Below are 22,543 nucleotides of genomic sequence, written 5' to 3'. Positions count from 1 at the left end.
TTGTTTGTAGGGGAACCAACATTCATTTTTAAAACAGACAGGTAAAACCCATAAAGCAGCAGTACACATTTGAAGCACTTTTATGAGTGAATGAATAACCTTGTGATCCTAGCAGAAAAGGTAAAAAAAATCTCATAGAATCTGGCTCTGCAGAAGATACCAAATGTGGCAGTCCTAGCTTCAATAAAGAATTGCTGTAGGCACATGAAAGCATAAATGTCTACCCAAAACACAACCACACTATTCTTTTTCTCCATGTGACTCTTCTGAGTTCTGTCTCAAATGTGCCTACAGGTGGAATACCCCCAGCTGTAATCTGGACAAATCTCTCCAGTCACTTGGAACCAACTTTCAGTTAGGAGGCTTCAAAGAAAACTGCTGCTTCAGAAAGAGGTGATGATTTCCTTTGCTATTAATCTATTTTTAGCTTGTGCTGATGGCAGATCAGCATCATTTTTTTCTAGTATGAAATTGGAGTCATCCTGTGAGACATATTCTTGCACAGAGAAAAAACCCAGAACAACAAAACAAACAATTCCACAACTTACAATACAAATATCGATGATCAGACTGTGATATATCCCAGCAGAGTCCAGAAAAAAAATCATAACTGAGAAAAAAGTACTGATTGAAGGAATGTTTCAACAGATAGAAAATTAGTACAGGAAGTATGGGCAGATTTGGGGACTGAAAACTTAATTTTTCCAGTTCAGAATTGCATTAAATTAGAATAGCGGTGTTTCCTTGTCACCCATTTTGTATGCTTTCATGGAGGTATCTGAAAAAAATAAAGAAGGTCTAAAAAAAGAATGTATTCATAGTGCCATCAGACCAAGCCACCTACATCTATACCTTATCAGTAATGAGATCTCTGTGACCATTTGGAAGGGCATTACTGTCTTCCCATTAACAAATTCTGTAGCAATTTTCAGGTTTTGTACCTAAGATTTCCAAGAACTATTAATAGTTTTAGTGCTGGAATAAACTGAATGGGTAGAGTACTACAGTAGCTTCTTCAAATAATTAAGCCTTAGCTCAAGAAATGGCACAACATGAGCAGTTTCTTGGTTTCCAAAAACAGAGGAGATGAGCTGAATGTATGACAAAGTAGTCATAAAGTAGATAAAATCACAAGAATCAATGTGACATTAAGGCAGAGCCTGGCCTGAACAGGACTTTTAAAGAGAAGGTGTTTAAGTTTAGGTGGAAAAAAAGGTATAGAAATGCCCAAAGAAACAAACACCAACCAACAAGAAAGTGCACATATTGATAAAACCAGCTCAGTAGGCCTGAAACAGTACATTTTTGTCTTCAAAAATCCATAAGGGCATAATAATCCAACGGAGTGGTTCATCTGGAGTAAATGTTCCATTTGTAGAATATGGTTAGTTTACAGTAGCCTCTGATCCACGATTCCATAAAAAATTCAGATTCAAACATCATAAACAGGGGACTTCTACATGTTTCACTTACAACCAGAGGAGCTACAGACTGAACTTTTCAAACAGAGACTTACAGGATCCTCACATAAAGCATGGTAGTAGACATTAGAACAGAAAAAAGTACAACAAAAGAGTTCAACAGCAAGACATGAATAAGCATTTGACTTTACATAAGACTTGGTTTTATGCAAGGACCAGGTGCAGGAGGTGCAGGAGAGATGAAGTCTCAAAATTGGCATTCTTCCCATTAAGGCAAGAAACTCTGTTATTAATTAATTAGTTCTCCTGCAGCATTTTTGCAACAACCTGTCATACTTTCCTGAGTAAAATTTTAACTGACAAGTTAAAGGTCTTTTTATGACTAAACCCAGTCATTTGCGGTTTTCATTTAGCAGTGGTTCAAAGGCCAAGGATAAACATTTTACCTTATCATGACTGATTTTCTTTGCAACTTTGTGAGGCTCTTTTGGGGGAACCTCTAGTTATACTACTACAAGTAATATCCTGCACAGGTTTCAGTAGGAAAATCTTCTTTATCACAACTGCTAATTCCACGAAGTTTTAGATATTTTTTTTAAAAAATTGTTTTTAAATACAAGAAAGGGTAATTCCACTCCTTTTGTTGGCAAGAGAAGCGTACAAATTGAGGCATTTAAAATTTTTTATCTGATTATAACGTTAAAGACTGTCACTTATGAAGCATATTAAGACCACCTGCTTGTGTACATTCCCCTCTGCAGGTGGCTGGCAACTATTACAGAAAACAACAAAAACGGCTAAAAGGAGCAAATATTTAAGGCAGGGGGCAGGGGGCCTGTACTTCACCTTAAAAATAAAAATCTTCATTTTTACTTGCAAGGCTTTAGGTGTTCTTAAAATTGTATTCTTCAGTGGGAGTTAATCTATTCTCAATATAACAAAATAAGAAGCCTATTTTATTGCTATTTATTTCTTTTATCTTACAACCATTACCTTATCAGGACCAAGGTTGATTTTAACTGTAATTCAGCTGTGCTTTTGGTTTAGTTCTTCACACTCATAACCAGGGTTAAATTTTTAAAATGACACAGAAATTAAATTAAATATAAGTCAGAATAAAGTAGATGAATGCAAAGAAGAAACATTAGTACTATATGTTACATAGATTTTAGAAATCTCTGGCAATAGAGTGGAGGATGTCCAACTGCAGCTAGACACCAGAAAGACAGGGGTCTTTACTTCAGCTAAGGTTTTGGAGTAAAGTGAAACACATTCCTTAAAACTATATGGCTGTCCAATATATTATCAACTACTCGACACTTTGTCAGAGCATGCCAAATGACCAGTGTCTAAAAGGGGAAAAAAACTTTAGGGTTTACACAGCAGTGAGGATAGAAGAATGGGAAATGTGAATACTGCTCAACTCAACAAAATTAAGATCAAACATATAGCTTTCTTATATATTCCTTATATATATTTGAGCATTATGTGTATAAGCAAGTTAAAAGAGTTTGTGGGCTAGCACAGCTAGGTACATGTAGAGGCTTGAGAGAGACTTGGACTACACTCTACCCCCAGGGACATTGAGGCAGACTGGGCTGCTGTACATTTTAATCTGCTCTGTAGAAAAATGGATCTTCAGCAAGAAAGAAGATAAAAAGCAAATATAGACAGTATGTCAGTGAGAGAAAGAAGTTATTTACACTCTTAGGACCTTGCCAGAGCAGGAAGCCTTGCAAGATATCCACATCCTTCCACTGAAAACAGCTAAGGAAAGCAGAACAAAATGATCATTCTCCCCAGGAAGGATGAAACTTACAGGAAAATGGAAAAGGCATTTTAAAAAGTCTTTGTGTCTCATTCTTCACTCTACTAGTGGAGTAGCTAGTGGTACTACTAATCCATACCAAAATATTTAACAAATACATAGATACAGCAAAGAGGCTAGCCAAAGCTTTCTTCAAGAAGTCATGGAGCACTTGGGTGGTCTCTGCAGCCCCATGCAGCTGGAGATGAGGCACACATCTCCACCTGCACTTGCTTAAGTTCAGATGGCAGAATGAGTTAGTGGGACAGACCACACTGAATAGTACTGGCTTTTTTTTATCCCCTAGGGTAGCCTGCAATAATTTTGCTAACACTCTGACTATAAAGATTCACTAATCTTGTATTTGCACCATTATCTCTGAAAAGGGAGACCTTGACATTAGTCAAGATACTGTGCTTCTGTAGTCATTATTTTTCCTTCCCACTACCTGACTGGCTGGTGTGCTCAGCTGAAAAGGATTTCAACTCTTCAGAAAGGAGAAATGTTAAAAAAAAGCATAATAGAGTGGTAATGAGGTGTTGGGCTCCTGTGTGCTCGATACTTGCTCGAACTGCAGTCCTTTCTAACAATCCTGATTTCTACCTGTCAGAAAAATTAGCCAGCAGCTCTTCAATCAGACATCCTCAACATCCAGGTAAATATGCTGCACCTGAACTCAATGACTCAGATGAGTGTTTCTAATCTCAGGGACCTGAATTACTGCTTTTCCTTCTTGTCTCACTACACCCTCCTGCTCGAGCTAGCATCTTCTGGCTCATCTTGCTCCACTACTTCTGCATTGAGGTGACTACAGAGAGGTGCAGTCTGGCTCCGGGTTGCTCTTGTTGCTCAATGAAACTGACTTCAAGTTCTGAGTGTCCCAATCTGCTCTTCTTTTGCCTCTGACATCACTGCGAAAGGCAGACACCGGATTTGCTTGCTCTTAAAGCTCCCCCCTGCACAACAATTAGCTGTGGCTGCCAGGAGAAACTGGAGCTGACAAGAGCAAATAAGAAAGCTGAGCAATCAGCTTAGAGGAGAGAATGGCTCTATGAATGTAATTTGTTAAGGCATTTAGTGTGAACAATTTTCACACTAAATGTCTGTGTCAATTTATTTCCTTAAATAAAGGTAAAAAGTCAATGAAGCACATCAACTAGAAGTATTAAATGTTTAGTATAGTTTATAGACCAAGAGAGTTATATATCTCCTGAACTCCTTTGCCATTGCTCACTCTTCCTTTCAGACCCTCAATTATGCAGCACAGGCTGCAATAGCTGACATTTTGCTGGTGTCAGCACCTCGGCCTGGGTTTCACATCCCACATTTCCCTGAAAGTCTGCTTCTTCTGTTATGTGCATTATATGAAGAACCCTGCCAGGACTCTGCAAATTCTTCAGGGCAGTTGATAGAATGATGACAACAGGCAAAAAGCAAAAAGGTGGAAGTTCATCAGAGTCCTTTCCGTTCATGAAGAGCTGTTTCGCAAATTTCAAAACACCAACAAAATCTGCTTTGTAGGTACACAGAATTTCAAGATGAGCCTCAGCATTCAATTTTTTTTTGATACTGACCTTCTCCTGCTAGAGATCTCACATATGATTCTTTGTGAAGACAATCAAAAATGCTCAGTGTGTATTTGAATGGAAGTTAGACTACTTCTTTTTTGTGTTGTGATATTGCCTTAACTTTTTTTCTAGAAAAGAGAGCATTTGGGTGCGTACCTTGTGCATACAGATAAAGTTTATTGAGTGAAATGCGCAACTCAGGCTGTTCTGCAGATTAATACAAAGTCCAAGAGACACAAGGATAAGAGGTGGCCATTTGGAGGCATTTTCTTCTGTGATTTGTACACTGAACTTTTAACTATTGAACACAATGTGAGCAATGTAGAATTTCTTGTAAGGATAGGTTGTCTTTTGATATTTCTCTTGTTTCCAGCTAACATGCCACTGTACAGTGAAGAAGGCTGCTACCCACCCTGCTGTGGTAACTTCAAACTGGCAGACAGCTCAGGTTGCTTTGACTGTAGCAAAATCCCAAGGTATGACCTTGCTGAAGAGCAGTACTGGCATTTAAGGGCTTTATGACTGACTACGCTGACATTTAAAAATGAAAAGCAGAAAAAAGCCAAAGCGTGACGCTGAGCTGAAGGCACACAACATAATGTCTCTGCACCATCACTAGAATAGGCCAGGCTTACTTGAAGCTGATTTGCAACATGTCACCTTTCCTCCTGCATTTTTTAAAACATCTGTGCTATCATAATACAGTTGACTAGAAAGTACCTATTTCAATGGATAACAATCCATATCATCATGCCAAAATTACATCACTGGCTTTGAAACAGCTACGGCATCTTGCACATAGATTTGTGGAGTGAAAAAAATGTGATTAAACCAAATGGATAAAAATGCAGGTGTTAAGGTGGTAGGTGCAAGTTCATGGGATGCTACAAATGGATACAAATGGGAAAACCAGGCTCAGGCCACACAACCCCTCTTCGGTTTTTTCTAAAGTTAAAAATGTTTCTGAGTTTTTTGTGTTTCTAGCCTAAGGTTAGAAGTGAGATGTATTGTGTCCCTGTTAGCTTCTCTGCTTCTGACTATTCTTAAACTAATAAAAAACCATATAACTGCCCTACCAACCTCCTTTTCTTCAGCCTTATACCATCACAGCTATGAGAATACAACTGCAATTTTGGAAGGCTAAGACAGTATCTCCAAAACATTAAAAATGGCACTCTAACCTACATTTCTACCAGGTCATTTAAAACAAAGACTCCTCCTACTTGACTTCACATAATTTCAATTTTTAAAATTGCTATTGTCAGATGATTGTGTAATATAATCCATTCTACCACCAGAGAAGAAAATCCAAACCACTTACTTTCTTGCCAGCTGATTTGGCTTTCTTTTTGCTTGGAACCATGGATCTGGGGTATAAAGCAAGGCAAAGCCACAGCTGTTAATGGAGGAGGGTATGAGAGGCTACAAATCAGTCTGAAGCCTTTCCTTCCCACAAAAGTAACTACTACAAGAACATGAAGTGATTGAGACTGGAGATGAAGATACAGCATATATGGGATAGGATGGCAACAGTTCAATATATATTTCAAAATGGACTTCTGGGGGACAAGGGAGATGTATGTGAATAGGAGGGAAATCAGTGTTTTAGAGAAATTTTTACTACTTTACGGATTTTCTATGCTGCCTTTCTTACAGAATTACTGCACTGTATTTAACACCTTCCTAGCATGCTGAGCTCAAGACTTCAGACAACAAAGATCATGAAAAGGGTATGGTTTCTGAAAGCAGTTTTTTTAAAGCTTTAACTGACTATTTTCCAGGCTTTCAGATGCACACTGCTTTAGGAGAATGTATTTCTGTCCACTCTTCAGAGAGCAAATCCTTTGCCAATATGCATGTGAATGCATTGTAACTACTACAACCATCCATTCAAAGCATGTCCTTGCACTTTTACCAAAAACCATGCCAATCACTACCAAAACACAAAGAGATAAACAAGAATTATCTAATGCCACTGGATGGGTGCCAGTAGTTTACTATGATGGAATTATAGTTGGAAAGCAATTCATAATACAGTAGCTCTTGTACCCAGACTTGCAGGTATCATCTGGTGCATCTGTGTTCCCCAAAGTTGATGGTTTTTGTCATAAAACTTGTAGTATGTTTCCCAATGGAACTGCATTTATGACATGACTTCTTCTGCCAAGCACCTTCACAGTATTCCTCATTTGTTTAAAAAATATCAGAAATATTCTATACATCATCAATACCTAATTAATCTAATTCCAGTGGTTTAAATAGTGTTTCATCACAGAGAGTTTGAATTTATTGTGAAGTGAAATACAGAAGTACACTGGCAAAAAGGACTACTTCTGCCTTCTTTATGATCTTCTTGGGCTACAGTGAACTGAAAAAAGGCATTTACAGCAGAGAGCATTTACAACAGAAATTTTCCACTTATCTTTTAAAGTGGTTCAGTACTTTCAAACTATGCCAAAGGGAATAAATAGCACTCAGTGGGTAATCTAACTTAAAGGGACACAACAAAGCAATTTTTTAAGCATTGCTGGATACATAATATTACAGAAGAGGATGCTCTTCATAGTTCCTTGCTATGAAGAACAAAGTCTTCACACAAAAGTGCATGGAAGTGCTGTTATTTGTTGTCAGTATGGTGAGATGGCTAAGAGAATAGACTGAGCCTTCAAATAGTTCCTTCACATTTTTGATAATAAACAGCTCTAGAGCTGGTAATCACTGAAGACTTATCTTTACAAATTAATTAATTTTGAGGACTAATTTTTAAGCCATAATTCTTGAGTGGATTTTTTTTTGTGTTAGATACTCCTAAAGGCCTCATGATCACCCTGTAACTTTGACATTGTTTTGTGGATTTAATCATCGCACCTTCAGTAACAAAGAGGAATACAAAATCATGTGAAGATTTAGAAGTTCAAATAAGGCAGTCACCCCCAAAATGATTCGCCTAAAACTGAAACAACTAACATTGCTAGGAGTGACAAAGGAAAGGAAATCCAAGACAAGAAGGATAACTTTGTCAATTACAGTTCCTTTAGTAACAGTACAGTGCAACAACATCAACCAAAATACAGCTACTTGTACATAATACAAAAATAAAGTTTATACTGTGCTAGGAATTATGTATTGAGCTTAAAGAGTGATGTATAACATTTTCTCTTAAATAATATGGTCAGGTACACTCAGCCAAATGGATGTACTAACACATCTGAAGACAAACACATACAGAGCAGTTTCTTAGTTCAGTGTGTCCATATATCATACCTCAGCTAGGATTTGAGAGCAAGCTAAGTCTTTCATGTTTTCCCTTTGCTACTGCTCTTTAGCCATAGCACAGCAGTTCTACAATCAAATGGTGAGTTGAATTTTGGATAGTGGCATTTATTAGCAGATACAGAAAAGTATTATTCAGAACCAGCCTAAGGCACCATAGTTTCCACAACAGACCCAAGACATTACTGGCAAAAATCAATGTTAAAGGCAGCTATGAGTGTTTAGCTACAGTACCATGATGAACAGCAACCTAATGTTAACAACATTCTCCGTTGACTAGTGTGGCTCTGTTTAGTCTCTAGAAGGAGTAGTAAAGTATATGATTTTAATGTTACTACAATCTGAAGAATGCAAAAACTCTTAGCAAAAAAAATTTCTCCTTTTATCTCTCCTTTTTAAAATTCCAATCATCAATCTTGCAAGAAATTCTTTTACAGACTTCTTAGAAATACAGTTTCCAACAAGTTACATAGTAAAAAGCCCACTAAATTATTTCCTTCTCTTTTAAAAGAAAGTATATTGTCCCACGTCCCTCTCTCCCAAATGCATTGTATCTGTCTCTGCTATCAACACCACTGGTGAACAATTCATTTAAGCAAAATCAAGTTTTCTCCTGAAGTCCTAAAAAGCAAACATGAACCCTTGATTTCCTCAAGACTTCTTCCCTAATAATAGCCCATGATACTGGCTAGAATTTAAAGCAATATGAAGTGAAACTATCATCTATCATCTTGACAGCACCTGCCACAAAGACCAAAACAGCTACCTTGCTAAAACTCTTTTAAATTCTAGAGCAAAAAGTAAGATTAGAATAGGAGTAAATTCATCAAATTTCACTACAGAAATTGTGCGTTCCATATTGAACATTGTAGTTCAGACAGAGAATCACAGCTGAGACATACTTAAATAAGTACTTTGAATTTCAGAATATGTCCCAGACACAACACAGGGTGATGTCAAAGTGTTATGGTTGTGACAGTCACTGTAGCTAACCTCCTTCTATTCACCAAGGGATAGAAAAATTTATCAGAGGAAAAGAATACTTTTTTCCAAGCATTTTTCAAATTACCATCAACTCTCACCATACTCCTTCCACTTATCTATCACAGAATAGTTAGGGTTGTAAGGGACCTTCAGAGATCATCTAGTCTAACCCTCACTTGTATCCCCACATTTAAGAGTAGGACTGTCTGCAACTACTTATAAAAAATAACTAATATTCTTTATAGTGTAGATACATTATGTAATAAATCCCCAAAGGTTTTCATTTGTGTATTTATCTACTTGGTTTGCCAAAACCTTGGCTCTTACCTGCACTTAGTGCAGAGTGTTGATGAGATTTTTCTGTGCCTTACAATAATGCGAACCTTGAAGTCAGACATTTTATTGCCTGTGCAGTGAATAACCTCAAGATTTTCCAATGAAAAATACCAGCAGCACATAAAATGCAAATTCGTGTCTCACTACCTATTTCCTTTAAGGTGCAATGAGCAGCAGTCTCGTAATATTGTTTCTGCATCTTTTACGCCTGAACCTTATTATCAGCTTTCACACTTTTACTCATTTTTTGAAGTTAAGTGAAACACCTCTTCAGAACTAAACTACACAATCATATGTTATATATGTTCAGTCAAGTGTGAAGAAACATAGTTCAGATTCTAGAAACACAATGAGCAACAGTGATTTCTCCCATTTCAAATAAACTTAAAATAAATAATTTCAATTAAAGTAACAGCTTCAACCATAACAGCTGTGTAGCATATAAAAAACCAAGAACTACAGGGAATTAATTTTGCTATTGTTATCTAATCACACGAATTTTCTGAGTCAATCAATACCAATATTTTCTAAGCTAAAACTCAGAATGACATAGAAAATGGGAGAAGAACATTATGTTAAGAACAAACATTCTTCATTAAATGAGCTAACCACACCTCACAGATACAATTAACTTTGGTCATCTTCTGAATGTGCTCAGATCTCCAAAGACCTGGTAACACTAGGTAATACATTGTAACCTGGTAACATTGTACATTGTTTATCTACAACCACATAGTACAGCCTTCTCGTTCTTTTGTACGACTGGGCTAATGATGACTTAACCAAAGAAAACTGAAGTCATCTTGTATGGTCGGTTCTGATCTCAGTCACCTAACATATAACACAAAAGTATCTATGAGAGCAGTGCAAATAAAAAAACTCCATGACAGAGGAGAAAATAACAACAAAAAAAAAATCAAAAAAGGCTGTATGGTTTTTCTCAGCAATTGTTTACTATTTTGCCTTCTGGCAGATGAAAAAAGTTATCTTCTTTGAGTTTAAGATGCTCTGGTAGATCTAGCTGTCTTTTTGCTTCTTCAATGTCTTCCTGAATTGCCGAAATGAGCGCATCTGAAAAAGGTAAGAATAGGGATATTTAAAAGTTGGTTTGTATTCTGAACACAATAACAAGTGAAAATAAGGCACCACAAAATATAAAAAAACAATCACAGAAGTAGAATGTAACTATGAGGTCCGAAAGGCAGAATTCTCTGCTTTTAAAATATTTTTTTAACATGCTGAAGTTGCATTTTTACCTGTTACCAGTACTATCCTCTTTGTTTGCCAAAAAACATATTAGCAGCTCTGTTTCAATACTAACAAAACTGCATTTTAAGACGAAATTAGTACATTTGATATTTATGACAAGCCCATGATTTTAATGTAGCTCCTCAGACAAGCAAAAGAAAAGTGCAGGTTTTTAGTGTGATACAGAAGAAGATGTGGGGTATGCTTTTTGTTTTTAAATTATGAAAACATTTTACTAACATTTTAAAGGTTAACCAATAATACATCTCAGGATGGAAGGAGGTACAGTGAAGACCCAGAACTTGCATGAGTAAGGCAAAAAAGAAACTAGTCTGAGGGAGACCTTCCATACTGACCTAAGGAATCAAAGTTTTTTTCCGGTCGAATGTATCCAGTTATGACTATACTAAGAATTTCTCCATAAAAGTCTTCTTTGAAGGTGTGGATAATGTGTGTTTCCTAAAGGAAGAGAAGTAAGTGGACAATTACTATGAACGTAAGACTTTATTTCTCTCTCTGTAAGCATGCAGGCCCGATATCCAACATTCAAATTCTCCTTAACAGATAAAAAAATAAAAGGGACATTTAGTATAGCATGTATAATCCAAAATTAAAAGGCCAGGTTTAGTTTGTATTTGGAAGTAGAACTGCATTCTGCATGGAATTAAAAAAATTACTTCCTTAAAGAGTAAAAAGTGTTCAAAGAGAAAAGGAATGGAAAAAAAACCCCAACAAAACAAAAATAACAAAAAGCCCCCAAAACCAACAAAAAGACCCAACAAACCAATGAAAACCAATTAAAAAAAAAACCAAAACCCACACCCCCAGACACCAGGAGTTCCTCAGAGTTAAGATTTCCAAGGCAGGAAATGTTAATGTTTCATCAACAAGTGGATATATTAAAATAACTATGAAGATTTTGATAGAAGTAGTTGCCTCAAGGAGAGCTTTTACAACTATCTCTTAAGTGAACTGAATGATAAAATTGGAGAGCAAGTCCAGACTAAGACACAGACTTGACACTCTAAACTTTTTTTATGTACATCTTGATCTCCAAAATAGATGAACCCATAGCATCTACCACCAGAGCTATCATTTGGGAAGCTTTTAACTACTTGCTCAGAAAAGTTATCTGCAAAAACATTTTAAAGTATAGACTGCCTAAGACGAACACCTAGAAGTAGAGATTCAGGTACAAATAAAATTGTTTTCAACAAATTAAGGAGAGCTTTGCAAGACTCAGGAAAAGCACCAGCACTTAACAGCAAAAGAAACCGACTGCTGTCACAACTCAGGATTTTAACTTCTTCATCCTTACATCCTTATATGCCTTCAAATATTTATTTGGTACATTAAGCCACAGCATCTTATGAATCCATTTCATCATTTAAGAGAAGAATTAATTAAAAATTCATTACACATTAAGCTGCCCCAACATCTGCTATCTGAAATGCAGATATGTTGCACAGAATAATAGATTATTACTATGTTCCAGCTTATGCTAGGGTCTCATAACTAGTAAATTCAATGCATTGACCAAGTTCATGCTTAATGTGCTACCAGCAAGTCAAGCAACCATCATGTCAAGTACTATTATATTTTAATTTTGGAAGTAGTTAAGAAATGGTGGAAGAGAAGAAAGAAAAACTTCATTCAACTTCCTCTGCATACTCTCTGGTTACAAAGAGTATATATTCTTTTCAGAATACAAATATTAACTAGATAACACATGCATTTCTAATGGCGCACAAATTCCTAGATACCATTCATCAATCAAATTCTGTGTACCTTGTTAACATTCATTCAGTATTTTATTACAATAAAAATCCCACAAAAAGTAAAATTCTTACCACTGATTTCTTAATATTCTTATAGAAGGGATTCCATCCTATGCTCAAAACCATTTTATGCACATCTCCATTTCCAACACAGGCCCATCCATAGTATATACCAGTAGGGATATCAGATGGAAAGCTTTCAACTACTTGCTCAGAAAAGTTAGCTGTAAAAATTTTATAAAGTGTGAGTGACTTTGTGTAAATCAAGTATATAACAGGATCTTCAAATACTTAAAAGCCAAACTCTGCCTACATACTATTTACAAACATAACACTGGTGATGATAAGCATAATGAGACATACCATCGGCAAAGTATAAATCACCTTCATAAAATTCAGTTACTGTGGCAACACCAGAGTTATTACATCTCTTACACACACACACACACACACACACACACACACAGTGTTGTATACTTCTCTTTCTCTTCTGCAGTAATAATTTAAAAATGTGTCATACATACAGCCAGAAAACATCTCTTGGACAATTACATCAGTTTTACCACGAGGAAAAATGAGAGGGGAAAAGTCAATTTCTTCTGCACTATAAAATAGCATCTCAGAACTATTTATTAGTAAAATATTTACTGATGAAATAAACTATGTAGAAGCAAACGTAATCATTGTTTAGTCATCTGTCATTTTTGCACAAGCTCCCCTTCAGAGGGATCTTTAAAAACTACATATTTACAATTAAATAAAATTTCCTTTTGACTGAATTGAATCTTCTCTCAAAATTACTATCCTACACCTATTTCCAAGTTGAATAGGTCCCTTCACTCAAGATACCAAACTGATTTGAAAGAAGAGATGGTTACCAAATTTTTATCAAAGCTCACAGATAGTTACAGCTTCCTTTTCCTGTTCCCTAATACCAACACATTGTTTATAAACAACCAAGAGAAAAACAAGAAACGTTCACAGAAACAGATGTCAGAAATCCAGCACTACAAGAGTGGTCTTGAAAAGTTTCATGTCTGTTAGATGTAGTGCAATATGACTACTGATTTCAGTCTGCTTAAGAACAACCAAAATTCTCTTGCAGTATTCATCTGCCTGCATTTAGACATCTGATGTCTAGAGATGTGCAATAGGAAAATATATTCTCTGCAGGCCAAGCCCCCCTGCTCTGTTTCAAACTCTGCTTTACTTCCCTTAAAATTTCTTCCTTGCAGCGATTCCCAATGCCTACTCCCTTTCCTATTCCTATCGGAGATTTATGCGAAGGGATATTTTCCCAGGCTGCCACACCACTGCATCGAGAATGTGACACTTATCTACGTCCTGTACATCGTGACGATCACTAGATGAGAAAAGGAACAAACATCAAGATTCAGGGAAACCTCTTCATAGACTGGGATGCAGGAAATAACACAAGAGAAAGCGCAAGACTCTAAGCAGTGCAGGAGAGCGGGGGGAAAAGGCGTCAGCAAAACGCTAGTAGGTAAGAAGGCAGGGCTGTTCTCGGAAATCTCAAGTCACGACACAAGCTGTGCAGGGCAGCCGGGCGGCCGCCGAGGTCAGGCGAGCTTCGCCACAGCGCTGCCGCGCCGCTGCCTGGCGGTGCCCCGGGGGGCGCGACACAGACCGGCTGCAGAACCCCCGGCCAGCATCTCGCCGGCGGGAGCCCTCCCGGGACCCGGCGGGGACCCTCAACCCCACGGCTGGGCCCAGCCCCGCGGACTTCCCGCCCGTGCTGTTCCGGGAAGATGTGCCCTCCGCGCCCGCTCACCGGTGGGGATGCCCAGCTCCTTGGAGCCCCTGCCGAAGCCCTTCACCACCTCCCCGCGGCAGAAGTACGGCAGGTGCCTCATGGCCCTGCGCTGAGGCGCCGGCGCCCCGAGCCCGCCGCGCCGCGGCGCCGCTCACCACTTCCGCACGGGGCGCTACCAACGACAGGGGAGGAGCCGCTCCTGCCCACCCTCCAGAGTAGACGTGCCCGCTCCGCATGCCCAGTGTGCCCTCCTTCGCCGGGGGACGGCCATCCCGGCCGCAGCGGGGCGGAGCTGCATGGCGGTGCGGTGCGGCCGCAGCGGGGCGGAGATCGCGGCCGCAGCGGGGCGGAGCTGCATGGCGGTGCGGGCTGCAGCGGGGCGGAGCTGCATGGCCGTGCGGGCCGCAGCGGGGCGGAGCTGCATGGCGGTGCCGGCCGCAGCGGGGCGGGCGGAGCGGGGTGGAGATCGCGGCCGCAGCGGGGCGGGCGGTGCTTGCGGAGGGCGGCGAGCGTTGCCGTGCGCAGCGCCGTGCTGTCACTCGTCAGGGCCACCTTCCTGCCCTTTGCTCCTGCACACTCGGCTCTGCGAGGGCAGCTAGGTCTGTCTGGCCCGTCCTGCAGTTTCTTCGATAGAAACTGCAGTGAGAGCTGCGACTGCCGTGCTCCAGCTGCCACATCCCGATCCTCTTATCTGAAAGGCTGCTCCTCGCACCCTGCGCCCACGCGTGTAGATAGGGATTGTTGCTCCCTTGGTAGCCCTGGATTTGCCTTTTCGCTCAGAAAAGGCAAAATGCTTCAGTGCACAGCAGACATTCAGGAAAGCCGTGAGAACAGGTCTTCTTGTGACATGCTCCAGCAAACTGCAGATCCTTGCTTAAAACAAAAACAAATAATCCAAACAACCAAACCCCAACAGCAAACTAAACCAAAACCAAACCAAATACCAAACCATTTTTACCCAACCTCTGCTTTTACCAAGGTGCTCACGTCTCCCTTTCTGCCATTTCCGCTGCTAGTGCAGGGGTCTCCTTTGGAAGAAAAGCACCCAGAGAGCAGTGCTCATTCTGTGTCCGCTGGAAGGAAAATGAAGGGTTACATGAGCATTTCCTTCACTTCCTGTCTCTTCATGTTGATAAAGCTTACTAATGTATTTAGATTATTAGCACTCTTTTTTCTATTGCCCTGCCTGATCCAACTTAAATAAATTTGAGATGGTATGAGTTCAAAATAGTATTACATGAAAGATATCCATAGTCTTAGTAAATTACAGAACAGCCAGCCCACCAGCAGACAGTCTCTTTGTATCAGTGACACACAGGCCATTTGAGTTCTGGGGTCTCATTCAGCACTGCTGTGCTGCACATAAGCATATTTGTGTTTAAGCACATAACTGTTATCCAGAAACACCATACAGGAAATCCCTGAGGTGAACCGGTGCTTTCTATTCCTCCCCCCCCACCCCCTTCTAGAACAGCTTTGAATTTCAACAGTTTGATAAGAGCCATAAAAATATTTCAGGACTTCTAATTTGGTTTGCTATTTTTTTAATGTGGAACACGATTCTTCAGAAAAGCAATGTGAACATCTGTGCCTTGTGCTTGTATTTAATTGTATTCCAAGTAAATAACTTTTTTAAATGGGCATTGTTTGAAGAAATGGACTTATATATCATATTAGAAAGCACTGACTGCTCATGGAAGCTGTGGACACAAGCAGTTTTATATAAGAAGGCAAAAAAAAATCCAAATGATTTTGCCTCAAACTTATCCTCTTCTTTTATTTATCTTAATTTCCTGTCATCCTTTTTATGATAACATTTAAATTCATTACTTCAGCTTGAGTAGCTTTGACTGTCTTAAAGAATGACCATATGCGTAGCTGGAACTTGCAACAGAGTGGTGATGGTAAATGTGTAAGAAAAAAAAAGTGGAAGGTATCCTAAGTATGCTGCTAGCAGATCAATTCTGTTCTGCTGTCTCTGAGTGGGTAGAGAATAATTTTACAAGGGGTGTTTAAAGGTTTTGTAATGGAAGTGTCTTGCACATGAAGACTAAATCTTGAAGTCATTGCCTAGTTGCTTAACTAATGACAGACCATTAACAGTTGACAGTCTGGCCTCACAGCCATTAGCACTGCTAGTTTATTTTAACTGAAAAGCAAGAAACGAAAACAAAACCCCTCTATTTTCTTGAAGGAGCTTCTTCACGATATTTGTATTCAAGGACATACACATTTGTGTTCTTCTCCCTCGTCCCCACGCCTTTTTTTCTTCTTATTTTTTAAAACAAATCCATCTTTTCAGAACAGATGTTGCTGTTCTTGTGATATCCACACGATGGCACGCAGTGACTTCTTTTTCAGCATCTGTTGGTTTGGACAAAAGGTTTACAATCTCAGTAATACCTTGAGAATTACTAAGTCAAGGAAGTATTTGTTTAATAACTGTGTGGTTAAGTATTTTCACAGAAGTCTTGCCTACGGCTTCTATCTCATTCTCTCAAACAGTTGTAACATTAATAATTTTTATCAGTAATCGTGATAGGCTGCCATGATCCAGCTAAAATATTAGCCATCGAGGGCAATTTTTGTGAGACTGATTACATATTATGTCCTCATTTTTCTTTTGTTATTAAGTATACTAGTTCATATTGGAGACGGGGGTGGATCTTAAGTAGCATTTAATTACTTCTACTGACATTTATAGTAGTTAACTCTACTAAAATTTAGTAGGGTTAGTAGACATGTTTCTTCCAAAAACATAATCAAATTTTAGTGATGAACATGTCTTCTAGTATTGTCAGTCAAAAGAGCAACTATTTAAGAGTTCCTACCTCCAGTGAGAAAACTCAAGTGCTATTTCAGACAGCTAGAGAAGAAATTCTGTTCCCTAGTTATGCTACTTTAACTATAGTTATTGTAAGTGAAAAGTATTTTTCTTTTTTTCTAGAGCCACAGACACCAGAATAAAGAAAAGAGAGCACGTGTTATGTCACCTGTGTAGGGCCCATGTCAGGTTACGTAACTGAGCACGAGGTTTGAAGACCCATCATACTAACCAACATTTAATGCAGAGTGGAACATACTTTGTTCATCTTGATTTGCAGTAAAACATAAGATTTTTATCACATCACAAGCCTGTGCCAGAGTCCCTGTCTCTTACTACTGTGCTGCAAAAGCCTGCATTCCTATGCAAGGCTTAAGGTGAGAGCAGGAATATCCTGTTTCCTTCATGTGGTGTGGAAAAATAGCAGAACCATATCTGCTGGATACTGAAATATTTTAGGGCTGTCCCAGCCAAACTGGAAATTCTGGTTACACCAGGCTCAGTGAAATATTCAGGAGCTGACTCAGAAAAGAGCGACATGTAGTAAAACTAGTAGCATTTTAGCCAGTTCCTTGGAAGTTTCCATTCCAGCATGACAAAACACTCATTGATTCAGGAGTTCAATTCAAGGACGCTCTGGCACTCCTTATTTTTAGTATGCTGAAACCAGGTGATGAAATCACAGATATGTACAAAACACTCTTGCTAGAATGTCTAACAAATACCTGCTTTGAAAGTACTTTTTCTGTATTTTAGTCGGGAATAGAAAACCACATAAGTTATTCTTTTACTTTTTTTTAAAAATCACCTTTATTTTTAGTAGTCTGAAGTTTTGTTCTAGTTGAATAGACCACTTTATTCTAGGAAAAATACCTGCACATCAGTATGATGGTACTGAGACTCTTAGATTACAGTGAAGCAACAGGTACTATGAATGTCTGTTTAATAAGGCATAGCTGATATTATCTGCTGAACATCTGATAATTATATAAAATTCTAAGAACTATCATTTGTATGTTAGTAAACTGTGTGAAAGACAAAACTGATGTATTTCAGATATTGCAGAAATATTACATAAAATGTAGAACTTGATGCTTTTTGAAAGTTTATGTCAATTCTCAAGAATTCCTCCAGCTTTTGAATCCCTATTTCTCTTTCTGATGTCTTTTCTTCACACCAAATCCTCAGTTAGCTCCTTGCAAAACACAAAGTGTTGTTTTCAGCTAGCTTCCCATTATCTCTGCACAGCATTGTATTGTGCCATGTGGACATGCTTCATGTTTAGTTCTCAAAAAATAAGCCTTTAAATGCATTTCAAGTCCTTCCCTCTTTGTCCATTTTCCTAAAATGGTTTAATAGGTGTCTCAGATTAAATATCTGTAATTAACTGATTAGGCTGGATTATATGATGGCCATCTTAATTGCAGGTGTATTGTCACACTTTTTTTTTTTTTTTTTGTAGTGACAGTTGGCCCAGATCAAAATGTTTGTGACCAGTCTGTCCCTTATTATAAAAGCAACCTTCAGTTACTTGTATGACAAATTATTCTGGAGAATCTTACCTATACAGACTTCGGCAGCACAAGAAAAGTTATTCAGGGCAAGGCAGCTCAGGCAGCTTACCACATTGAAGATAACAAAATGAGATTCTCGTATGTTTGACAGATTCTGGTCCAAAGTATCTTGCATTTCTCAACAACCAACACACATTGCTATTAGAAGTCTCACAATGGAATGTAGAAGAACAAGACTGGGAATCTAGGTGAGAGGTTAGAAGATGTTTACTGTATTGTCATGATGTTTGCAGATGAATAGATGTTAATCAACTCAGAGGTCAGTGTCAAGCTACTTCTACAGAAATGGTGTGCAAGAAATGTAGGAAATGGTATGCAAGAAATGTGTTACAGGAAGTAACTGAGACAGATGAGATCTTTTAAGAAAGTAATAAACAATGGGACAGGCAATGGATTTTTCAGCTCATTAAATTTAAGAAATAGCAACAATAAGAAATAGGAATAACTTAATTACAGATTTTGGTGAATCTGCATAATATCTGCTTCTTGTGAGTTGTAAAGCAAACAAAAATTAGATACCAAAATATCTTCTGACCTAGAACTTAATACGACTTGGCTCTTGTTCTCTGCTTTTCATGGGGAAGAATAGAAGACAAAGGTGCTAATGGTTTATAGAAAAAGGGAATCACTCAGAGGGAAAAGCCTGTTAGAAGGGCATAATCTCAAATGGGAATGAGTATGGAGATAAAAGGAGCAGATATTTGATGTTCATGAAGCTTCTTAAGTTTGGGAACACTTTACAAAAGAAAGTAAATCAACAAAAGAAAGGCTTTGTCAAAACTGTTTGTCTTTACTGCAGGAACTGATTTCACAACAACATAAAGATTGAACCAGTAACCACTGAATTAATTCATGGAAATGCCATGAAGAACATCTCTCAAAACCACAGGAGATGTACTGCCCCAGTGGTAGATTTTCCTTTTTTTATGTCCAGGAATACCCAGTGCTTAGGCACTGACCTCTATTCTCTTTACAGAAAAGATTTTGTTAGTTTTCAGCCTATGAAGGATAAAAGTTTTTCACAGATGCAGTAACATCAGAAAGAGCAGAAAATTAAAATTATTGTCGTAGTGACTGACATTGCAGAGGGGATGTAATGAAGGAAGTAGCTGCAATGTTTTTCCTTGCATGCTAATTAGAATTTTTAAGATCATTTACTTATTTCCTTCTCTGGGTTTGCTGTTCCAGCCTTTATCACAGAGTATGCAACAGGTGACCAAACAAGAAAGATTCTGATGAAAATTTCTCATTGCTAAAAGAAACCTGTAGTTTGTAATACTCCTGCTGCCACCAATACGTGATGCATGTTCAAGGTATACCTGCATTTGTGACAGCACTGCTATCTGTATAAGGCAGTGCTCTATTTAATAGCAATCTTCTTAATATTGCCTGTTGAAGAAATAGCCTTAATCATCACCCATGTCTGCCACTGCAAAGAAATCCTTCTCTCTTCAAATGTGCCATTTGAGTGCAAACTCGTTTTCTTAACACCGGAAGTATTTGCACAACAGGAATGGAAAAGTGTTAGCCGTAATTTCCTTGATTTTTGGACTCGATCCCATTTGCCATGCACAGATCCCAGTAGTCCTGCAAGCAGTCTTTGTGAGACACAACAGTGCTGAGGGCAGAAGAGTAAGGCTGCATCAGTCTCCCAAAAATTGCCTCAGTATGGGCAGAGTGCCGTCACTTGTCCTTGCTAGTAAGCCTAGCTGGGTGCTGCCCTACTCATTTTCCCAACCAAACCAAAGCTATGAACACAAAAGGCATGTACAAAGAAGAATCCCAGAAGTAATGCAAGGCTTGCTCTGAATAACACAGCTGGTATGATTGTTGCTTAAATCAATTATATTGTGGAAACATAATGCTGTGTGCTGCTTCTTCAGTTTTCCCAGTTCAGCTGCATCCAAATGCAATGAAAACAAGTTATTTTTCTCATTGGGAGTTACAATTAAAAATCATTCTTTCCTCCCCCCCGCCCCTCAAAAAAAAACCCGACAAAAATACACCAACAAAAAGCTTCCCATCCAAACCAAAGAAAACCTAACAAAACCCCAAAACTCAGAATTGTTACAGGACATCTCCTGTTCCACTTACTTTCTCAAGGGTATGCTGAGCTGCAGAGGTTCAAAACAAGTTATCTAAATCAGTACTAGCTTCATGTGGAGATGTTCTAACCAGTTTTTCCACATTATTAATATCCCTACCTCCTGCACATGGATTGCTCATTTTGCCCCACACTGTTTACCTTGGCAAAGAAATAGCAGTGGGAACCCATAATTTATGCTACAAAACAGGTTGAGCAGAAAATTCAGTAGAGCCTGCTTTACATAACAGAACTAATTACCCTCAAAACTAAGGTTTTTCATAGCCATCTTCAGCGTAGTATCAGACACATTTAATAAAAAGATTAACACAATTCTTCATTGACTAAAAAATAAACCAGAGATTCGTGAATGCTGTCAACCCTGTACTTGCACGTGTACTTGGCAGCCAGAATGTACTAACATGGGAACAGATATTTTGAGATATTGCAAATATCTCACTCAGTTAGTGAGAAAGGGCACCATATCCTCGGGTGGTCTGAATGATCTTCTACTTCCTTCCTTGACAGCAGCAAAGAAATAGTATTTTCTCACACCAGACAAGTTAACTATCATTAACTGTCTCTGCAGATAAGTAAGGAAGTGACACAAAACTACCCAAAATATTTTATCTGATGCCAAGAATATATAAAAAAAAAAACAACTGAACAAACGAACATCATCTTCTTTTAAGGAGAAATCAAGCCATGGAAGAGAATCTGTATAAACATCTGTTCATCTGTTTTTATCCACGTTTGTTTTTATGCCAAATATTTAATAAATGTTTACAACCCATAGAAGGCCTATAAACTAGAATATAAGCTTCTGAATCTGTTGCCTTGTGAAAGAACTTAGATTCATAAAATGGTTTGGGTTGAAAGGGAATTTATAAATCCTCTGGTTCCAGCCTCTAGCATGGGAGGGGACACCTTTCGCTTGACCAGGTTACTCAGAGCCCCATCCAACCTGGCATTAAATACTTACAGGGATGAAGCATTCACAGCTTCTCTGGGCAACCCGTTTCAGCACCTCAGCAGCCTCACAGTAAAGAATTGCTTCCTTATATCTAATATATATCAAGAGTTTAACACCATTTCTCCCCATCCTATGACTAAATATTCCTGTTAAATCACTCTCACCCTTTTTTTATGAGCTTGCTTTAGGAATTGAAAGGCTGTTCTTAGGTCTGTCCAGAGTCTTCTCTTCTCCAGCCTGATCACCACCTCTCTCATCCTGTCATTCACAGGAGAGGTGCTGCAGCCCTTTGATCATCTAAGTGGCCCTTCCTTGCATTTGCTACAAAAGGTGCTTATGTTGGGGGCCTCAGAGCTGGATGCATCACTCCATAAGAGTCTCATAAGAGCAGAGTAGGAGGGCAGAATCCCCCCCCTTGCCCTGCTGGCTGTGCTGCTTTTGTTATAGCCCAGGATAAAGTTGGCTTTCTGGGCTGCAAGTACACATAGCTATGTCACTTAAAGTTTCTTGTCAGACAACACACCCAAGTTCTTTTCAGGGCTGCTGTCAATCCATTCTCCTCCCAGCCTGTATTTGTGCTTAGGATTGCCCTGATCCAAGTGCAGGACATCATGCTTGGCCTTGTTAAACTTAATAAGGTTTGCATGGGCCCACCTCTCAAGCCTATCAAAGTCCCTCTGGATGGCATCCCTGCCCTCTGGTGTGTTGATAACACCACATAGCTTGGTGTTGTCAGCTGACTTGCTAACTTAATACCAAATGACCCAGAAGTTTGATATATTTTGAAAAATCTTTTAAAAGCTGTGAAATAACACACAGCATCAGCAAATACAGTTACACTTTTTTTAGTCTTCCAGTCTACCACACTCCCCTGTTTCTGACACCTCACTCTCCACATCA

General features: G+C 38.7%; 1 protein-coding gene across 1 annotated transcript; it reads right to left on the bottom strand.

Moving 5' to 3' along the window:
* Nucleotides 1-7,807: 7,807 nt before the first annotated feature.
* RFK (riboflavin kinase) lies at nt 7,808-14,510 on the bottom strand. Its single transcript, XM_041485561.1, has 4 exons — nt 14,208-14,510; nt 12,488-12,639; nt 10,994-11,096; nt 7,808-10,460 (listed from the first exon to the last, which is right to left on the bottom strand). The coding sequence occupies exons 1-4, from the start codon at nt 14,287-14,289 to the stop codon at nt 10,330-10,332; spliced, it is 468 nt and encodes a 155-aa protein (XP_041341495.1). The 5' UTR covers nt 14,290-14,510; the 3' UTR covers nt 7,808-10,329.
* Nucleotides 14,511-22,543: the final 8,033 nt, after the last annotated feature.

Source organism: Pyrgilauda ruficollis, unplaced genomic scaffold (assembly GCF_017590135.1).
Source record: "Pyrgilauda ruficollis isolate IOZ18807 unplaced genomic scaffold, ASM1759013v1 scaffold71, whole genome shotgun sequence".
In the NCBI taxonomy this organism is placed as follows: Eukaryota; Metazoa; Chordata; class Aves; order Passeriformes; family Passeridae; genus Pyrgilauda; species Pyrgilauda ruficollis.
Note: the sequence above shows the minus strand (reverse complement) of the source record. Positions and strands in the feature narration are given on the sequence as shown.